At 39.1% G+C, this 21,718-nt stretch overlaps 1 protein-coding gene across 2 annotated transcripts in view; it reads left to right on the forward strand.

The window, feature by feature from the left end:
* Positions 1–21,718, forward strand: part of fus (epithelial splicing regulatory protein fusilli) — a 91,259-nt gene that overhangs the window by 68,938 nt on the left and 603 nt on the right. For both annotated transcript variants that reach the window (XM_089241318.1, XM_089241319.1), the window contains exons 5-12: positions 56–110; positions 8,787–8,897; positions 10,165–10,340; positions 13,080–13,174; positions 14,564–14,779; positions 17,622–17,855; positions 18,015–18,246; positions 19,699–19,889. In XM_089241318.1, the coding sequence (XP_089097444.1) occupies positions 56–110; positions 8,787–8,897; positions 10,165–10,340; positions 13,080–13,174; positions 14,564–14,779; positions 17,622–17,855; positions 18,015–18,246; positions 19,699–19,889 (1,310 nt within the window). The remainder of the gene's footprint in view (positions 1–55; positions 111–8,786; positions 8,898–10,164; positions 10,341–13,079; positions 13,175–14,563; positions 14,780–17,621; positions 17,856–18,014; positions 18,247–19,698; positions 19,890–21,718) is intronic.

A 21,718-nucleotide genomic window follows, 5' to 3' on the forward strand; every position in this document is an offset into this window, starting at 1 on the left:
TGTGATCGATATGGGGGAATTAACGCAAGCTAACTTTGTCGGTGTTTTTTTTTAGGTCATAAGTTCAGGTGTCCTGAAACGATAAGTATGCATCTAGAAGCCGGCATATGGTGAGTATATTCTTTCTTCTTTTTTTAAATTTTCTCAACATTTAGAGAGTTAAATAGTTATTTAGTCATAAACTTGAAATTTCACAAACTTGCGAATCTTTTGTTAACTGTTGCCAGTATCACGCACACACCACTCTTCAACTATGCATAAATTTTTAATCACTGTTGTTTTGTTGTTTTTTTTTTGAAGTAGTCAGACGTCCTGTGTTTCGAAAGACGTCTTTCGGTGTCACGAAAAATTTCAATTGAATTTGAAAATTTGAACACTTGTTTCTTTTTTTGTTTGAAAGATCTCTATTAACTGGCATTTTTAAAACTTCAACAGTATCTTTTTTTTTTTGGGAGAGCTGTCAATGTGTCAATACGGTGTAGTTTACTGTACAGCGTGTCCATCGTAAACTAAATTTATGATGAACAGAAGTTTTATAACTCTGGAACCCTGGGCCAGGCACGAATGTAGAAAGGGAGTGATTATATCTCTCAAGCGACGAATCAAATGTGAAGAACAGGTCTACGTAAGATGTGGGACAATCCAACGTGAATCTACAATCGACCCTACCGACACGTCACCCTGAGTCCGCGCCTACCCTGGGCTAGAGTTTTGGTGAGTCCTTGTGGAGGTTTTATGCGTGGCCTTCTCAACATCATGGTGTTCCTGGGCAAAGTATGTTTTAAGGGGGGGGGGGGTATACTTGGCTGAAGTTACAGCTTACATATTTACATACTTTCATTTAAAAAGATCTATGGTGGTCTGTGGGTTAAGATTGCTCTGGTTCTATGGACAGCTGTGATGGATTCTGAAAATAGTAACATTTTCTCGCACCATATTTCACTTGAAAGCTCCAATTCTTCAAAGCTGTCCGTAGCCCCCTTTCACCATTTGTGGCTCTCCTTTCATCTGAACTGGAGAAACCCCCTTTCAACTAATTTTTGCCCGTGGTCACCTTAGAATATCTTAGTACCGCAAAGGGGGAACCACATGCCCCCCCCCCCCCAGGTTGAGAACCGCTTCTTCCCGTCAATACTGAAAGGGTTAAATTCTGCCCATGAAATGTCATCCGTGATTACAGGGGTCGGCAACCTGCGGCACGCTTCAATATTAAGAGCGGTACGCGAAGGTCTGAATGAGAAATTTTCGAAAATTCTGGAAGTTAATCGGAACTTGTTTCGAATTAACAACGGAATTACATTAAAAACAAAAACTTGAAATTCCCGTGTGTGTAGGAAATTTAATGATCGAATTCCTCAACGGAACAAATCTGACATCTCACCACGAATACGGTATTGCCACTTTTCTCCCATGTCGAGGCATTGAAAAATGAAAAAAGAGAAGCAATAATCCCGGTTTTATTATTAATTTCATCGGCATCCGTGGTGCGTGAAGCGGTGACTACAAACAAACTGTGGATTTGACTCGATTTGACTGAGCTTATATATCGATAATATACCCATTTATATATGCGTACAAATACGATGAGCGTCTTTTACCTGATGAACACAATTTATTTCTCCATTCGTTCGGTATTTTTATATTCTCTCACGTGAGATTAACGAAAAAATATAGAAAAAAACATTTTTGTCTGCTTGAGAACCGGTTTATATTTAAAAAAAAAAAAAGTCACTTAGGGGTTGAGGGCTTCGTAATAATAAGACATGGAGATGAGAGAAAAGCTAGAAGAGAACAGAGGAAATACGTGTGTCCTAATCATCTTTATCCGGTTGATGGCCTTACGGTGGTAGAAGAATAACATTTCTCTTTTTTCACATGATTTTTTTTTTATTCACGTGGTAAGTAAAGGAAAGAGAGAGAGAGAGAGAGAGAGAGAAACCGGGGTGTAATCATTTCCAGAAGGGAGTGAAAAAAAAAGGGTTATACCTGTATGTACACATTCCCATGCAGCGGGCAAAAAATGCATCTTGGGCTGGCTCTTCTGGAGGTGTTATTATACAGAGTAACACAGTGTTCTCTTTCCTTCCCTCCTCCTACCAACACCAGCTATAGTGGACTACTATTGCTGGTGCTGCTCCTACCGAGGATAATGACCAATTGGAGACTGGTGATGCTGTGAAGAATATCAAATAGTAGTTACAACTTCCAAACTCACTTATCTATTTATTATCCTTCGGTAAGAGAAGAGTTCAATGTCATATGCCATTGTTTGTCCCGTCCCTACTTGTCTCTGAAACCGAGTGCCTTGAATTGATGGTCCTCTCCCTCTTCCCCTCTTTACAGTGACATATTATAAGGGGACTTGGCGCGCTATAGCCCAAGGTAGTGACAAGTTCGGAGGGGTGGCAAATTTGAGGAATGGATGGTCGCAAAACTTGTATAGCCCACGATGGTAAAACCATAAATCTGCCTCTGCCTAAAGAGTGAGGAACTCGGTCAGTGAGTGACCAAACGAGTGACTTAGAAAGTTTGTAAGCATGTGAGTGGACAAAAGAGTGACTTGAGCGTGTGCAAGCATGGGTATAACCAAAAAAGTGACTTGAGCGTGTGCAAGCATGCGTATAACCAAAAAAGTGACTTGAGCGTGTGCAAGCATGGGTATAACCAAAAGAGTGACCTAAGGTATATGCAAGCATGTGAACATGGACAAAGATTAACTTCAATGTCTGAGGGAGGGGGACACGATGATGTTAGTTCATATATACCCATATACATTCGATCAATCGGCTGGGGCTGGGGGGGGAGGGGGGAGGGCAATACCCTATACCCCTCCCCGTATCACCGCCCATGCATGTGAATGGCCAAAAGAGTGACCTAAAAAGCACATGGAAGCATGTAGGTCAGTAACTACGATTTTTGTGAGGGAGGAACGAATATGGTTTTGCCGCTTCCACCACTAAAAAATTCTATGATTTTACAACGGTGTTTTAGTTCTCACCTAGAATTTGCTACCCTCCCCCCTCCCTCCATGTAGTACAACTTATCGTAATTACCCTTTTGCTTTCCTCTAGCCCCGCAAGCATGGGAGTGGCCCAAAAGAGTGACCTAGAGCATGTGTAAGTATGTTAATGACCAAAAGAGTGACCAATTGAGAAAGGGATCAGGTCAGTGAGTGAACAAAAGAGTGACCTATAGAAAAAGTGTGAGCATGCGAGTGACCTAGAGCGTGTGCAAGCATGTGAGAGACAAAAACAGTATGAAAGCATGTGAATGATCGAAAGAGTGACCTGGAGAGCGAGGGACCAGATCAGTGACTGACAAAAAGAATGGCCTAAATCGTGTGCCAGTGTGCGAGCATGTGCCGCTGTGGTGGTCGAGCGGTCATAGTGACGGACTCACATCGCGAGGATCCGGGTTCAAACCCCACCGTCCCCGCAGTGGTGCTTGGCTGAAGTTGGTTTTCTGCGCTTCCAACTTCGAGGAGCGAATGCGAGCCGATCTCCCCGTTACAATTATTCATTCATTCATTACACATCACTCACTATGAGTTGAGAAAAAACTCATAGTTTGAAAAATTGATTGCAGATGGCAGCACTACACACAACAAGCATTACACAGAAACAAACTTCACGGAAGGGTCACTATACATACACATACATTCCAACATGTACCAATTCGTTAGAAGTTCCGCAGAGGAATATTGACGAGTTGCATGTGTCTGGTTTGGTAGTGCGCGAGCATGTGAATGCCCTAAAAGTGACCTAGAGTGTGTGCAAGCATGGGAATGACAAAAATTGACCAAAAGCGTGTGCAAGCATGTGAAGGACCAAAAGAGTGAACTAGAGGTACAGGCACATTTGTAGGGGTTGGGAGGGAGGCCAAGCGGGTTATACTATAAGAAAGCGAATCCGAGAAATGTGTGGTCACGAAAATCAGACTAGAATGAATCAGTAGAGCTCTCAGCAAAACCATAAATCCATCACTGTCTCTTTGGAGGGAGAGAAAATTCTTCTCTTGTACTTATGTTTATGCATGAGATCTTCGTTGAAAGTCATCATCATCATGGTGGAATATGATGGATAGCGGTAATGTTTTATGGGAAGACCGAATTATTTTGTGTGTATGTGGTGAGAAATGTCTGGGATTTAGTGCGAGAAGATTTAGATCTTATAGAAACGTGCGTAGAGCTAGCTATCCGTGAAATAAGAAATCGATTAGGCACCCCCCGATAGCTTTTGAAGCTCTTCCTGATGGTCTTTGAATTCATCCATCCGTAGAATTTCAGTCAAACTCGGTTGTAACGACGACACCATGGGTATAACGTCCATGACTGGCGGTCCGTATTCATTCCTATAGTCAATATGATGAACCTTGGTTGTGAAGTCGATGAAAACGCAGCGACCTCGGCTATAACGACAATTTTCCGTCGCTTTTGATTCCGTTTTTATGGAGTTTTCCCCTAGAAATTCCAAGAATTTTGGGCATCGCAAAGTCACATAATTTGTGGGGGGGGGGGGGAGAGCCCGTATAAATAGATGACTCTAGATGTAGAAATCAGGCCTAGTAGTCATTTCAGTCTTTAATCCTTCTCAATGTTTCTCTCATACACGTGAAGAAAACTCAAAAGTATTTTGCTGGTATTTTGCTACTAAATGAGCTGCGTAGAACCAGGTTTTTGTCGCATTGAAAGTCCTGAACAATGATCATTAGATTCCAACTGAACTGGAAAATATTGTATACATTCAGTCCCTTCTCTAAAGCTTAACTAAGACCTAACTTCCTAAACCTAACTCCCCCCCCCCTCCAACTAAAACCTTTCAAATTGGCAAACGGGGCACGTGTCCAGAACCCAGGGCTGCAACTAGGTGCTTGGTCAGCCGGGGAAAGCAAGCATTTTGGCGCCCCCTCGTAATTTTGAAGGACGAAATTTTCGCCCCTCCGATTCAGCGCCCGCAGCACCAGACCCGCCTCCTTAGTTGCGGCCCCACCAGAACCTACAAATTTTCGGGACCCCATGCCAAAATTAGCATTTTCTTTCGATATCTTAATTTTTTACAAAAATATCGACAAATATTTTTTTCAATTTTTGATCGTCTCGTTTTATAATTTTAGCCTCACCCACTAGTATGGTGCTATTGTTATGCATAATCACCTGTCGTCTCGGTACGTTTGTAAATTTATCACTTTTACTGGTGATTATGCATTAAGCGTCGCTGGTAAATTCTGAAAAAACTATAGAGATAATGATAATTTGATAAAATAATACGGACTATACGAGATCGTGAAAGTCTTTAAATGAGGATTCATGATATCGGAGTAAAATAGTGCAATTTGTTAAACAAGAGTTCGCTATATCGGGGGTCACGATTTCAAAATTTGTTAAATGAAAGATCGGAGTGCGGTAGTAACATTTGTCGAATATATCGGGGTACAATCGAAAAATTGTTAAATAAGAACTCGTTATTTCGAGGTCCGATTTCATAATTCGTTAAATATGAGTTAATTATAGGAGTTATTTGAGGATGATCCCCGTGTGTTGATGATCTCCCCCCCCCCCCCCCCCCCCGAGAAAGGACACTGTAACTTGTATCTCGCTATGGAAAATATTTGTATTTCAGGAATTTTTTGAATGCTTCTATGCACTAGCAGATGAAAACTGGAAAAAGTCATGCAATAATCCAGTTTTTATTGTTATCGCCTATATAGAAAGGTCGCAATATGCATTGAGAGAGCTGGGATAATAAATTCCTTGAAAAACACAGCGAAAGTTAAAACAAAAATGATAAAAACTACAATCATTTTCGGTACACCTCGGCTACAGCATCAATATCCGATGGCCTCAGCATTCCTGTGGAGAATAATGTTTGTGAACCTTGCTTATAACATCGACGCAAACGTAACGATCTCGGATATAATGACACATTTTTCGGCACTTCCGTTTCCCAAGAAATTCTTAGAAAATTCCTAAAGAAATGTCCATCGCTTCTTCGACAAATCTAGCTCTAATTCAAATACTGAAATCAGGGATGAAGATTATCTGCATATTTTGTTAATTATATCACAAAAGAATATGATTACAAACAGTGGCGTCGGAGCCGGGGGTGCTGTGGGGGTTCATGTACCCACGATAATTTGTGGCATGCATCCGAGCACCCCCCGAATTGATTCAGAAATTAAAATTTCCGATATAAAACTAAAGACGAGCACCCACAGTTTCGAAACACTTTCGACGCCCCTGATTATTGCTGTAACACTTAATTTCCAGCCAAGCGCAATTAGGCAATAACTGACAATTACTATAGACAGGGGCGTAGCCAGAAATTTCGTTCGGGGGTTGACCAAAGTGATAGAACAATACATTTGGCCATCTTTTTCCATTTTTTCGGTCATTTTCTCACATTTCGGGGGGACCAGACCCCCCCAACTTCCCCCCCCCCCCCGCTACGCCCTTGACTATAGACACAGGTATTTATACCTATGCAATAACTGACAATTCTGTCGGAAATCGGCAAGATTTTCGAGAGAATAGTCAATGTCTCCCGTGATTATGATCCCAATATCCGTACTTTTCCTCGATGAAATATGGATATAGTGAAAAAACTGCATCTTTACATAATTTGCATCTGAATATATTTTTAATATATACAATGACTTGGATGTCGGCCTTTTTTTCCCTCAAACGACACATAACGACAAAATTTCAAGAAATATTCAATGCCGTTAAAACCGGGTTTGACTGTACGTCGTTGCATTTCGCTCACGTTAGAAGCGAGGTGGTTCATTAACATTGTTTTCTCTCTGGGGAGAGTCAGACATTACCGCTACTTATTGACGTTATAACCGAGTTTGACTGTATTTACCGCTACGCTTGAACGAAAATTCATTTAAATTCTTTTACCGATCTGAAAACTGGATATTTTCATGCTCATCATCGTATCTCATCGAGGGTAAAAAACATTCTTCCGATTCTACTACCAACTACTTGTACTTGCTCGATTATGTTCACGCTTTTCTCTCACAATTCCGCTTTTTTTAGTGTTTTTTTTTTTCCTTCCCATCCCAGACATGACTTATTATGCATGACTGGACTTGTTCGAACCTTTCCTTGAGAAAGCCATACGAGAACAAACTCGTTTCAGAAAAACCTTGTACGCGAGCATGTGTATTTTCTCTTTTTCTCTTATCCTTTCGTATATGGGTGTTTATATTGTGGGGGGGGGGGGGAATACACACAGGATTCGGTCCATCACACAGGCTGGAGAGTTTGTGATTTCAAAAGTTCTTCACTTTTTTTTTTGTACTTGTATGTTTCTCGTCTCGTCCAATTCCTACGCCTTCGAAAGGACGCTGTTGATGCCCTCACCCTCCGCACCTAGAGGCGCATTTATGGTTTGGCCGCCCTTCCCCCATTTTAGTCTAATTTTCTTGACTACTCTTCACTTGAATTCGCCACGTGCTATAACACGCCCTTGTCCCTCCCCCGTGCAAATACATCAGTGTCTCTAACTTACTCTTTTGGTCACTCCCACGCTCACACACGCTCTCTAAGTCACTCTTTAAGTCGCCCACATGCTTGCACACTGTTTTGGTCACTCACATGCTTGCACACTGTTTTCGTCACTCACATGCTTGCACTCGCTCTATGTCACTCTTTTAATTGCTCACTGACGTGGTTCCTTGCTGGGTCACTCCTTTGATCATTTACACGTTTACAAGTGATATTTTTGGTCAATGACATGCTTTCCAACTCTCCACTTTTTGGTCACTCACTGGCCTTGCTTCTAGCTGTCTAGGCAGAGGCGGATTTATCGTGGGTTATACAAATTTTGACGCATCTTTTCCCATCCTACCAATTTTCTTGGCCAATCATTCCTCAAACTTGCTGCCCTGGGTATATCCGCTAAGTCCCCCGTAAATACACCACTGTCCCCACCCCATTATCATATTGTATGTGAGGTGACCTTTCATTAAAAAACAGCTTTCCAAAAATATTCAATCGCCTCAACGGAGGTTATACTTTCATCGCGATATTTCTCTTCCCTGTATTTTATTGAGATAGCAAACTAGGAAATGTATCATAATTGGTGGTCATGATATATTGTGTTCATGAGTTTGATATGTTAAACCAAGGGTGCTCAACCTCATAAAGCTGTCCTGTTCTTTCCACGTATTTTTAACTTGATTTTGCATTCTTAACTGCAATCGTACATGTGAAAGTATTTTCATACCTTATAAATTATAATACGAAACTATAGATAGCCCTTTATTTCTCGAAATTTGCGATTTTATTACCGATTTGCAGTTGGCAAATTTGCTTATACTTGGTAACAATTGGCAATGTCCCGTATTTTTCCCCTATTTAAGATCCCAATTTTCTGTATTTTTCCTGATCAAATACAATATGGTCACCACAGATATCATGTTATGTTTCGTTGGAATGACTACTTTTGATTATTCGGGTATTTTTTAACTCGGATTTGGGGGAGGCCCCTTGTGGGTATGAAATACTACAATATTTATTTGATTGTCGCTAATAAATTCTTAATTTAAAAAGTTTATCGCTTGATACCGATAAATTACGAGTCGAGTAGCAAACACCGATTTTAGTGACGACGAAAGGAGAACTCGCCAACACAGAGTTAGCGATTACTTAAAAAAGCACCAATGTTTTGTGGAGCTCTAATAACCGATTAGCTCATTGAAGTCTTTATCTTTTTTTATTTTCAGTTAATTGAATTAATTCTGCGGTATCATTAATTTATTTTATTTTATTTTTTCCACAACAGTACAAAAAACGAAGTTGTCGACAGCAACACCGTTGTCAGAGCTCGGGGTCTTCCTTGGCAGTCTTCGGACCAAGACATTGCCAAATTTTTCAGAGGACTCAACATTGTTCGGTGAGGATAAAAATCATTACGCTTACAAAAGTTGTATTTCATACATCTGCCACTTTCTTTTCCTATTCGGAAGATATATAGAATTTTCGAAATCTTATATATTTTGTGGGAAAGAAGTCGCGTCCATTAATGCTTACATAATTAAAGAATGTACAGAGAAAATCATAAAAACCTCTATATTAGAAAATATGAGAGAACTGAACGAAATTTATGAAAACTCAAAATGGATAAAAGAAATAATGTCAGAGAATAAATGAAAGAAATTGTTTCAGAACAAATCTGTAGGGAAAACAGATCACAAGAAATTTCTTTAAAATTACTATTGTTGCTGCACCGTAATTGCCACCATCAACTATTTTTGCATTTTGTCATTTTCGAGTTTCTTTTTCTCCTGTCTCTTTTTCTTTTTTTTTCTTTTCTCTCATTTATTATTATTTTTACTAACTCTGAATCAAAACCCTTACATCTAATATCTAAAAAAATGTGATTTCTAGTAGGAGCCCCACGTCTCGGCTACTTAGTAATTTTTTCCTACTTATATTGTTCTGTATTTTCTGTGTTTATGAATAAAATTGAAAAGAAAAAGAATTGAAATTGAAAGCAATGATTTCAGAATGAATGAAAGAAATGATTTCAGAATGAATGAAAGAAATGATTTCAGAATGAATGAAAGAAATGATTTCAGAATGAATGAAAGAAATGATTTCAGAATGAATGAAAGAAATGATTTCAGAATGAATGAAAGAAATGATTTCAGAATGAATGAAAGAAATGATTTCAGAATGAATGAAAGAAATGATTTCAGAATGAATGAAAGAAACAATTTCATGTCTCTAAAGAAAAACTAAATTAATGAAAAAGTTTTAGAATAAATGAAAAAGTTTTAGAATAAATGAAAAAGTTTTAGAATAAATGAAAAAGTTTTAGAATAAATGAAAAAGTTTTAGAATAAATGAAAAAGTTTTAGAATAAATGAAAAAGTTTTAGAATAAATTCATGAAAATGCTGAATTAATGAATGTCTGCAATCATTCGGTTCGGTCCGTTTTCATTGGGGCTCCTTTGGCTCACTCCAAGACGCCACTTTTTTGTATACAATACAGAATTTTCTCCCATCCTGAAATACAGTCACGTGGACTTTTTGTCATGATCCGAGACATTCAGGCATTTGATCAGAATTGTATTTTTTCCAGTATGAATTCTATTCGTGTTTCAAAGTAATTTATTTTTTCCGTTAATGAGTCATTCTGTTTATATTTGTTGTTCAGAGGAGGAGTTGCACTCTGCCTCAGTCCGCAGGGACGACGGAATGGTGAAGCACTGGTCCGTTTCGAGAACGAAGAACATCGGGACATGGCTCTGAAGAGACACAAGCACCACATCGGTCAACGATATATAGAAGTCTATCGAGCCACTGGAGAAGATTTCGTCAATGTCGCCGGAGGTAAGTTTTTGACATCTAATCGACCAGATTTATACAATATCTGGAAAACTGGACACAAAGCTTTTTCCTACTTCCTTTTTTTTCCGATTCAAAAAATATACAGAATGCATAGCTAACTCCTCTTACCACAAATCACTGGTGAACCGTTGATCCTAGAAGCATACTTTCAGTTAGAAAAAGCACATAAGTAACGTGTAGAACTCAGATACGTCATTCTTTTTGCCAAGGGTTGTCTAGTTATTAAAATTTAAAAAAATTATCTTTCTTTATGAACATCCTGTGCTCGAAAACCCAATTAGAAACTTGTTGCCCTGTCTCTCTTGAGGCCAACAAAACAAGTTCCACGTTTCTAAGCGCAATGTTCGATGAGATATTTGAGTTCAACAACTGAAGAAAAGTTAGGAAAAAACAGTTTATACCCATCGTCAAAAGGAGAGCACCCTTGCGGCAAGTTTGATGTGCGAATGCGTGAAATCTGGATGATTTCAATCCTTGAATGCAATTTGTACAAGGTGTTTAATTGGAGCGTTGATCAAGTGCTCACGTACACGAAAGAGGACATGAGCATCGAGCACCGTGGTGCTCGCGAGCAACGGGTTGAAGATGTCTGGTATAAACTAACGAACAATGCTACCTTTCTCTCACTTATGCTGTTCTTTCGAAAATTTTCTCAGAATTTTGAATATGCAGTAGAACCTCTCGATGGAAAACACTCTTGGGACCAAAACTTTTGTCCGCTAGCGAGGAGGGTCTTTTATTTGGTATCAAAATACATTGAAGCCCGTTGATATATTTTTCGAAAAAATTTCCGCTAACGGAAATGTCCGTTATGGAAGGTTCCACTGTATTCAATATATCTCAGCAAATAATGCACGAAGAAACGTGGAACATCTTTGTTGACCGAGACAGAGCAACAACTTTCTATTTGAGGTTTTTAGGGCAGGGTGTCCGTATAAAAATATATTAATTGATTAATTAATATTTTTAATTAATTTTTTGCATTATTTTTCATTTTAATAACTATACAACCCCCTTGAAATATGAATGATGTGTCTCAGGTCTTACATGTTATTTGGATGTTTTTTTTCTAAATGAAAGTATGCCTCTAGAATTAACGGATCGTCAGTAATTTCCGACAAGGGGAGTTAGCTACATATGCATGGCTGTCTTAAGAGCATCATGGGGCCCCCCCCGGGCCAAGTGATTTTTCTGAGGCCCTACAAGGCAAATTCTCGAAAATTTCAACCAGATCTCATTTTTGTGAGGCTCCTCTTATCTTGAGGGCCCCCCGGGCCGTGCCCGGGTGAGCCCATGCCTTAAGACGGCACTGTACATATGCACCTGTATATTTATTTCATTATCCATACATACCCGACAGTAATACAGTTAAACCTGTCTAAGTTAGACACCTATGGTTCTATTAAAATCTGTCCAAGTTAGAGAGGTGTCCATGATAGAGAGGTACAAAGAAATATTTTATGGCATCTCATTAAAAGGCTTCAAATAGTAGAATATGACAAAAAAGCTAACCATTCGTACAGGGCCGTCTTAAGAGCATCATGGGCCCCCGGGCCAACTAGTTTTTTCTGAGGCCCTACCTGTAAAATTCTCGAAAATTTCAATTAGTTCTCATTTTTGTGAGGCCCGTCTTCTCTTGAGGCCCCCCGGGCCGGGGCCGTGTGGGTCCATACGTTGAGATAGCACTGCGTACGTACACCAAGATCAACATTTGGAAGGCAAAAAAATGCTTGGGGAAGGGGAACCATGAAAAAAAAATTTCCCGAAAATTTTTGAGTTACCACCCTTTAAAAAGCATTTAAATTGACAGAAATTGGTTAATATAGCATACAAAGGGTATTTTCTTTCAATATTTTGATTTTTTTCACCGAAATATTAATTTTTTCCCCTAATGTTTTGAATAGCCGTTAGAAAATAATTGTGCACAAAATATCTCTTTAATAACAATATTTTACAATTAAGAAAAATCGCTTCACATTAGGGTTTAAGCTACGGTCGCATTTTTCGCAAAATACGAAAGAAAATATTAGAATGCGAAAGAACTGGTAGCCACTTTCGCAAAAATGCGTACAGGAGGTACGAAACGAGAAGACATCCGAGACCATAAATCATTAGCATTGCAGCATTTTGCTAAAGCTTTTCCCCCATTCTCGCTTTTTTTGCTAAAGGAATTTTTTATCTAGCTTAACCCCTGTATCACATACAGAACACTATTAAAGACAATAAAAGTTTGAAATGCAGAGAGATTTTTAAAAAAAAAAAAAACTTTAGAAATAAAGGGATGTACAAGGTGCAAGAAAAACACTATAATCCAATTGTTACAAGCTATTTTGTAGGTTAACAAGGAAGTTGTTTCAATAAATCTGTTTTTTAAATCTGTTTGAGAGGTGGGGAGAAACCTACCCTCCCAACAACAACTTCATATACACTGTCAACACTTAAGTAGATAATCAGCAGACAATGAACTGCCAAGATAAGAACCCAGAGGGTGTCCGATGTCCAAGATAGAGAGTATTGTGAACATGCTTTGATATAGGATTATAGTCGGTTTCATTCAAAACTGTCCAATATAGGGAAGTGTTCAAAGGATAATATAGAGATGTCCAAAGTGGCAGGTTACACGGTAAGATTATAATAGAGCTAAAAATTGGTGGCAGATATTTTTGCGATTGCGTCTCAATATGTTATCATAAATTATTAATTTTTTTTTCGCTCTTTAAGGAAACAATAACGAAGCACAAGCTTTCCTGTCTCGAGGTGGTGAAGTCATCGTGAGAATGAGAGGTTTACCGTACGATTGCACTCCTAAACAAGTGGTAAGCACAGCTTATATTTACATACTGATGAACAACTGCACTGTGTGTATGGCAGTTTTTTTCGATCTTTTTCCAACCTTCACACCTTTTCACTCTCACAACCCTTTCACTTTTTCCAACCTAAATCCGATGGAAGAGTTCTGGCATTCATTCATTCATTGCGCTCGACTGTTGTTCCGTGTTCTTCAGCCTTTTTACATTTGCGGACCGGTGAAAATAGCTGAACAATTTCACGGACGACCGGCAGAAATAAGAAAAATAATTTGCCAACTGGCAAAAAATAAATAAACAGGAAAAATTAATTTGCGGACCGGCAGAAGATAAATAAATTGAACGGATAATTTACGGACTGGCAAAAAAAAATATGAAAGAATAGGGAAAGTAATTTGTGTGGGGACCGGTGAAAAATAAATAAATTGGAGGAATAACTCGCGGTAAATAAATTGGAGGAATAACTCGCGGTAAATAAATTGGCTGGATAATTTGCGGACCTGGAAAAAAAATCGGGAAATAATTTTCAGAACGGCTGAAGGCAGAAAGCAAATAAAAACAAAAATACAGAGGTAATATTCCATTTTTATTGAATCGGAAATTATGTAGCGGATACATAGATTAGGCGAAAGATTTTGCGGACCGGTAGAAAATTTCCACAGACCAGCGGTTGAAAAACACTGATTCACATTATGATTCACCGTTGGAAAATTTTGTTGTAGATAGAGAAAGATGGACCACTCTTCTGTTAATATAAGATATACAGAAAACTGCGCTATATGTAGAGATGTCGATTTTTTTAGAAATAAAAATTCACTTCAGCCTCTACGGGAACTCGAACCCACGCCCTCGCGTTTGCCGGACGAGTGCGCTATCACTACACTATAGAAGCAGATAGAATATTTCTTCCTCAGAGCGACTATGTGCTGAACAGCGCCGTGTGATGGAAGCTGACAGCTATCAGCTAATACTCTTGTATTGCAGTAGTAAAATGCTCGTGATACCATGAACGTTGCCGTCAAGTTCACGGGTTCGATCCTGGAGATAGAACACAGACAACCATTTCATTCCCAAAATGGACCCGAGGCGGCCCCCAATAGATGGCACTTTCATTTCCGTCTCGGCTCGATTGGTAGTAAATTGACTTAAGGCGATATGGCCATAGTTTGTATGCGGTGAAGAAGCTCGTAAATGATATCAAGGATATACACTGCCTGGACTAAACTCAGTTTTCATTAGATTACGTCAAAGCAAATTAGTGTATTTTAAAGCTACTTTGAGGTACTACTACTAGCCTTCACAAATTCGCTAGTTATCTTTAAGTACAATTTTTGAAGGATGTTGCTAATACAGTGTGTACATAATTAATATAATTAGTTTGTTTTTTTTCAATTTTAGCTTGAATTTTTTGCGGGTGGTGAGGAGCCTTGTGAAGTGATGGACAGCGAAGAAGGTGTTCTTTTCGTCAAGAAAGCGGACGGTCGAGCGACGGGAGATGCCTTCGTCCTGTTCTCGAGTGAAACTGAGGCCGCAAAAGCCCTCCAGAAACACAGGGAAGTTATCGGTTCCAGGTACATCGAACTGTTTAGAAGCACGACGGCGGAAGTGCAGCAGGTTAGTTAGTTAGTTAAATACTTCTAGAATCTGATAAACGATGTCTATTTTCGTTGTCACGTGTCCAATACCATTCGAGAGTTTCCTCAATCTGTATTACCCTCGAGCGACCAGCTATCACAAGCCCAAAAAGAGACCTAGTTTCACGATGAAAACTGTCTTTTCTCGGAAGTCGCGGGTGAGTTCTTACGATCGCTACTAAGCAGAGCCTATCAGATTGCGTTCGAGTAATTTACTTTATACGAAATTTCGCAACATCAATAACCACTAGTACAGGGTGTCCCATAAGTTTGTAAATAATTTAAAAATTCATAAATAATCGAAGGAATTGTATTTGAATGTAGTTTGCGAAAAAGTAATTTTTACAAGAGGGGATATTTTTGGCACAGAAAAAATGTTAAATTTTAGTCAAAAGAGGGCACTGCAGTAAATCAAATGAGGAGATGGGTCTGAACCTTTCTTCAATCTCTTCTGTGTCCGAAACGTTCATAAAGCTCCAGCCACCCATTCGTGGCCGAAGTAAAACAACTTCACCGATAGTGCTTTATCCACCAATGTCAACATCACAATTAAAACCTTATGTGAACACCAGTAACAGGAAAATTCGAAAGTTGTCTGTTGAACGTACACCCTGTATCTTATAGGACTCTGATTTGCATATTTCCAGTGGTTTGCTTTTGTGCAACGATCTCTATCGATAAAAATTCAAACTATTTTTTTCTGTACCAAAAGAATAATAATAAAAATCCCCCTTAGTGTGAATAACTTTTTTTTCACAAACTGCATTAAAATATAACAATTCTTTTAATTTTTATAAAACTATATATGAGTTTTAAACTACATACGAATTTTTGGGACACCCTGTACAAAGAAGAGTATCGTCATAATTTTATCGCGCTTACTCATATGTAATGCATTGGTAAATTATCTAAAATAATTTGAAGTGAAATATCTTTTGCTTGATTTTTCTTGTTTCTCGTTTACATGACAATTTTAAATTTCAGCCTTGACAACAAGCAGAAATCTGAAAAATTCAGAATTTTCACATTTGAAATGAACATATTCTCTTCCCGCTACTCATTGTAGTACTACACGAATCAATAATGAGCGTGATTATTTCACCCTGTATTGCTAATGCCATCTGCTTAGACAGGGAAGTGAATACGAAACTGAAAATTTCATATTGAGCCAACAGATGGCGCTCGATTGAAATTTTTGGTATGTGCGAAAAAAAATTCCTTAAACTTTTCCGATGGAAATAAAAGTATTGAAGATTTTTTTTACAGTATGTTCCGCTCTCATGCGTGGTTCATGCAGTGCCGTCTTAACACAAGGGCCCCACCAGGCTAGCCTAGAGTGCAAAGAGGCCCTCAGGCAATTAGATCTAGTTACAATTTTCGAGAGTATGCAAATTGGCAGACAGGTATTTTTAACTAGGTAGGGGAGCTTCAGAAAAATCGCTTTGCCCAAGGGCCTATGATGCATTTAAGACGGCCTTAAGTTCATAGTTAAGTGCAAACTGATGATATGAATCTTTGAATGCTTAAATTTGGGATTTTAAGATTTTCAGCTCAAAAAGTATGGATCACTTATAGTACGAATCTTCAACCCTCGCGAGCACGAAGGTGTTTGCTCCTTGAAATAGCCAGAGTGCTCAATGCTCATGTCCGTTTTTGTACTCACGAGCACTTGATCAATGTTCCAACTAAACACCTTGTACAAATTGCATTCAAGAATTAAAATCACCTTGATATCATGTATTCATGTCAAACTTGCCGCAAGAGTGCTCCCCTTTTGACGATGGGTACAAGCAGTGCTCACGACTAGAAAAAAAGGTTGAAGACTTCTGTGTGTGTTGTGTGTGCGTGGCGTATAGCTTACCATATTACTTCCAGACAAAAGTACCACATTCAGCTAATTGTCACCAATTAAAGCCTAACAATAGGTTAGGCCAGTGGTTTTCAAAGTGAGCATCGCCACCCTCGAGCATTCAGGGGCATCGCGAAATGTTGGAGCATCCATGTGTGCCCATTCAGTGTATTCAAATGAACCCGAGTGGCGCAGTGGTAAAGATACTCGTCTTGAAGGTTACCATCAAGGTCCATGGGTTCGAATCCGGTCATAGAACATCAGAAGCAAGTTCTTTACCTACCGAACCTAGGGCGGCCACCGATGGATGGAGCCACTGGTTGGAAATTGCTGTATGGCGATATATGACCGGAGTTGGTGTGCGGTGAAGTAGTAGTTTTGAAATGATTCTTTTCTAGACCACTCTGGGGAGCCGCAAATAAACGATGACAAGGCCAAGGAAGTCGTGGGTGGAAAAAGTTTGAGAACAACTGGGTTAAACTGCCATTGCTGCAGTCTAAACAAAAGTTGTCAATTCGGGATGAAAAACTGGACATATCACCAATCTAGGTACAATCAACGTGACATCCTCTCCTTGCTATACTTTCTACCGTACAATGTAATGTATTTCTCGCTAACGGTTACTCGCCAGCCATGTTTGGTGATTTCTCTGACAGTTGGTAATATTTGTGACGGTAATCGGTGAAATATCGTATTTGTGGCCCCAATATACCGCTTTCCCTCGATCAAACATGGTCACCCTAATCATAATGGAATTACCCATTTATTTGTATCTAATTAATTTTTTTGTCAAAAAAGAGAGGTTTCGAAAATGATAACCTTGGTTGTAACGAAAAAAATTCGCGGAATCTTCGATGCCGTTATAACCTAGTTTGAGGGTACTGTTCTGCAGCTACCACTTTTGTGATTCCTAATAATATATATATATATATTTATTTATTTATTTTATTTATTTATTTATTTTTTTCTGTAGGTACTGAATCGTTGCATGGATCCAAGAACCTACGAGCAGCCCCAGCCGCTGCTAACGACGTTGCCTCAAGTTCCTCTGCTGTCACCGCAGCTTCTACCACCGGGATCTCGCAAGGACTGCATACGACTCCGTGGCCTGCCTTTCGAAGCCCAGGTCGAACAGATTCTAGAGTTCCTCGGCGAGCACTCCAAGAACATCGTCTACCAGGGAGTGCACATGGTCTACAATGCCCAGGTGGGTAGGCTATAATGATATTCTAATTGCCTTTTTCATTCTACGACCGTTTTGCTAGTGTTCGTGATAAAGCAGCAGGTGAATTTTCCAGCTGCGTTGAGTATTTTCGTGGCTATGGATATATATTCTAATCTTCTCGTTTAATCCTCCATTCATCAGGGTCAACCTTCGGGTGAAGCTTTCATCCAGATGGACAGTGAGCACTCTGCTTACTTAGCCGCGCAACAGAGACATCACCGCTACATGGTGTTCGGTAAAAAACAACGTTACATTGAAGTGTTCCAGTGCTCGGTGGACGATATGACGTTGGTGTTGAACGGAGGATGCATACCTCCGGCTGCTCTCCACCATCATCATCACCACCCGCAAAGGTCACCACTACTTTCGCCCGGTAAGTTTCACAATTTATAAATTATGGCAGTCTTCCGGCTGGACAGATTGGCGTGGTGGTAAGATTACCACCATGTAGGTTGCCGTCACGGTCCCAGGATCAAACCGGAGGGATGATATAGATAAGATATTTTCCCATAAAACGAACTCGAGACGACCACCGATAGATTGCACCTTCATTTCCAACCCATCTCATTAATGGCAGTAAATTGTGATATGACCAGAGTTGGTGTTTGGTGAAGTAGTCTTCAAGCTGATGTCACCTGGTTTTCCAGTAATAGTACTAAATAGTACTAATGTTGGTTCAACAGCTGGTCGCATGTTACCTGTTGTTGAGAGCTTTGCTGTTCGAAGAAAATTTATAATTAGGCAAGGATGCTCATCACCTAAAAGCTGATAGCAAATGCTCTATAAAAATGCATTTATGCCTTTAAAAAATGTGAAAATTTGCCTTATGAAGTCAAAAAAAAAATTATTTTTCTATATTTCCGATAACAGTAATTTCCAGTAATTTTAGCTAAATAATATGAAAATGAGGAATGTTCATGCAATAGATACTGCTTTAAAAAATTAGTTGTTGCTTGGACTGAAATTCTTCGGTTTAATAGTGTACACATGTATATCACAGAATCAGTAAACTACACAATCAAACTTAACAATAGGGACCTTCAGGTTCCTCCCCCCCCCACTTTCCAGATATAGCCTGTCCAAAAACTGGGAAGGATGTGAAAATATTAAGGCCTTGTTATGTAGATAGTGTTTCTCAACCGCCGGGCCCTGACATCATTCATACCGGGCCGCGAGTGATACGCCGTTTCTTCCCCCCCCCCCCATTCATTTTTCGTTTGTCGTGTGTTTAGCTGGCCTTCCATTAACAAAAATAAATGAAACCAGGCAGCGGGCTTCCAAACGTTGAGAACCACTGATCTACATGACCTGCCAGAATCAACTGTTGGATGATGAATGAATTTACAGCCTATATTAGGAGGAGGAAAATGGTAAGGGACTTCGAGGACAAGATCAACTTGCAACAAGTCTCCTCCTGAAAATTCTATCTCCAGCTTGAAGCAAGGGAAGAAGGAACAGGTAATGTCAATGTCCTGAATACAAACATCCACCCCCCCTTTTTATCTCATCCTGTATACGTTTTTCAGTAGGGCATTGAGATGGCTGGGGGAAAAAAGTTTCAATGGAAATGCTGGAGTACGCAAAAAATACTATTAAAATGAAAATGCTGAAATATGCAAAAAAAATGCTAGAAAAATGAAAATACTGAAATATGCCTCAAAATGACTAAAATTCATGAAAAAATTCTTTATTGTGTAAGAATAGCGAAATATGCAAGATCATTTTTAAAAAAATGTGGGAAGTCATAAAATTCCTAGCTTTACTCATAATCATTCGAAAAATATGTGTAATTTGAAAGAATAATCATATTTTTCTTTTCTTACAGCGAGTGGTACAATGTTGCCTCCACCATATGGGGCTTTTCCTTACGTACAGACTCCACAGATACTGCCAGCGGTTGCACCCTTGGCACCAAGGTTGTCACCCGCCTACTATTCTCCGGTGTTTTACTGGCCTTATCCTAGTCCTCCAGTTTCTCCGACCACTTACTACCCTCATTCCGGTGGCACGACTGTGGTAAGCAATACTCGGTATCACTCATATGGAAGTTCTTTCGCATTATAATAAGGTGATCGTGTACACATATTACGATTAAGTTTGTAAAAATAATAATTGTAGAAGCGCTCCCTATTTTTTGCCCATTAAATGTTTATGAAAAGTCTAAAGCGATGATTCCCAATGTGGGCAATTCGATTTTTAGGGGGAATTTGAGTTTTTCTATGAAAGCTTGGAATTTTCTGAACTCCATTTTTTATCACTTCGAATTCTTAATTTTTAAACAATTTCTCTTTTGATGACTTCTTTTATTTTTCTCTTTCAATGGAAAGGATTTGACTAAGGGTTCTTAGTGTTTTTCGTTCCAGATTTTGTGTGATAAAGTCCATGAGCCCCCCCCCCCCCCCGCCAATAAAATGAAGGTCACGAACCAATTTAAGTATAATATTTTGTGTACAGCAATGTAAAAAACAATGAGTTGTTAACAATGAACAATTGTTTTTTTCGCCCATAGATACCCAGGGGCAGTACAATCTACTCGTGATTATCAGGAATCCAATCCGTATCCCCACCGATTATGAAAATATAAGGATAAGAGGGAAATTTCGGTACTATAAGCATTCCCCCTCTGAAAACAAGTTTTTCTCCAAATATTCGGAGGAAGATACGGATAGGAAAGACCCACTCCTTCTCAGCATCGGATGATAGTATTTTCTACTCGAGGTGGCACCAGTTTAGTGAAAAATTTAGTTCTTTGATTTGAAAATTTATTACGATGACTTAAGTAGTGTTTCTTCTTGAAAGAAAATGATATAGACCTTTTCATCAGCCTTTTACAACTGATTGGACTCAATTAGAAATCTACTCATTTACCGAGTGTACTCTGGTGAGTGAACATAACAGTGAAATTTCGATACACACACAATACTCGATATAACAATAAATCTCTCTACAAATATATTTTTTCAAGTCTTGCTTGAAAATGCTTATACTCTAACTTGCTGTGTCTTGATATAACTATAATCCTTCTACAACGATATTCTTTTCTTGGTCCGCAGAATATCGTTACATCAAGATTTCACTGTATATTGCTCGATGATACAATTATATTATCCCAAAAAATTATAATATATATATATATATATATATAAAATAATAATCACCAAAGTCCATCAAAATGGTCAATGTCAAGTCTCTCTGAGGACCTCTGACTAAGAGAGACAGAGAGAACCACTGCCTTTGACTAAGTAAAAGTAGACAGAAATTGGAGGGGGGGGGAGGGCAGCGACCCCTAGATTTAAAATTTAAGGAGGCAAAGCAAAAACTAATGGTTCTTACATTTGGAAAAAAAACGTTGTTATGGAACTATGAAGTTTCATTGTGGGTTATTCCTGAAAAAAGTATGGGGGCGACATGAGGATTTCAAAGATGCTTTGGTGGGACATGGTCTAAAAAAAGGTTGGGAACCACTGGTCTAAAAGAAATGAAATATTTGAACACAAGATTCAACATATGGAAACAAGCATTTCTTGAAAAAAAGGCACAAAGAATACAGTAAATTTTCAGGACCAAATGAGAGGCTGTAAACCAGTCTTTCTTAACCTTTCTCATCCATGCCCCCCCCCCCTCAAAACTATGTTTTCTTCTCGTTGGCCCCCCAACCTAGCCCGGGAGCGAGATATATACTTATTAAATTCATTTTTTGAGCAAATTTATAGTGAAAAAACAGTTTATAAATAAGGTCAATCCCCCTGACTGCTAGGCCAGAGTTCAGTGACAGTACTATCATCTGCTGGGCCGCTTCAACATCATGAGCTGTTGTGCCCTGTTGGAAACATTTGCTTTAGTAC

The sequence above is a fragment of the Pholcus phalangioides genome, unplaced genomic scaffold (genome assembly GCF_987345545.1).
Source record: "Pholcus phalangioides strain wild (caught in Gottingen) unplaced genomic scaffold, Ppha-v1.0 ptg000013l_1, whole genome shotgun sequence".
Taxonomy (NCBI): domain Eukaryota; kingdom Metazoa; phylum Arthropoda; class Arachnida; order Araneae; family Pholcidae; genus Pholcus; species Pholcus phalangioides.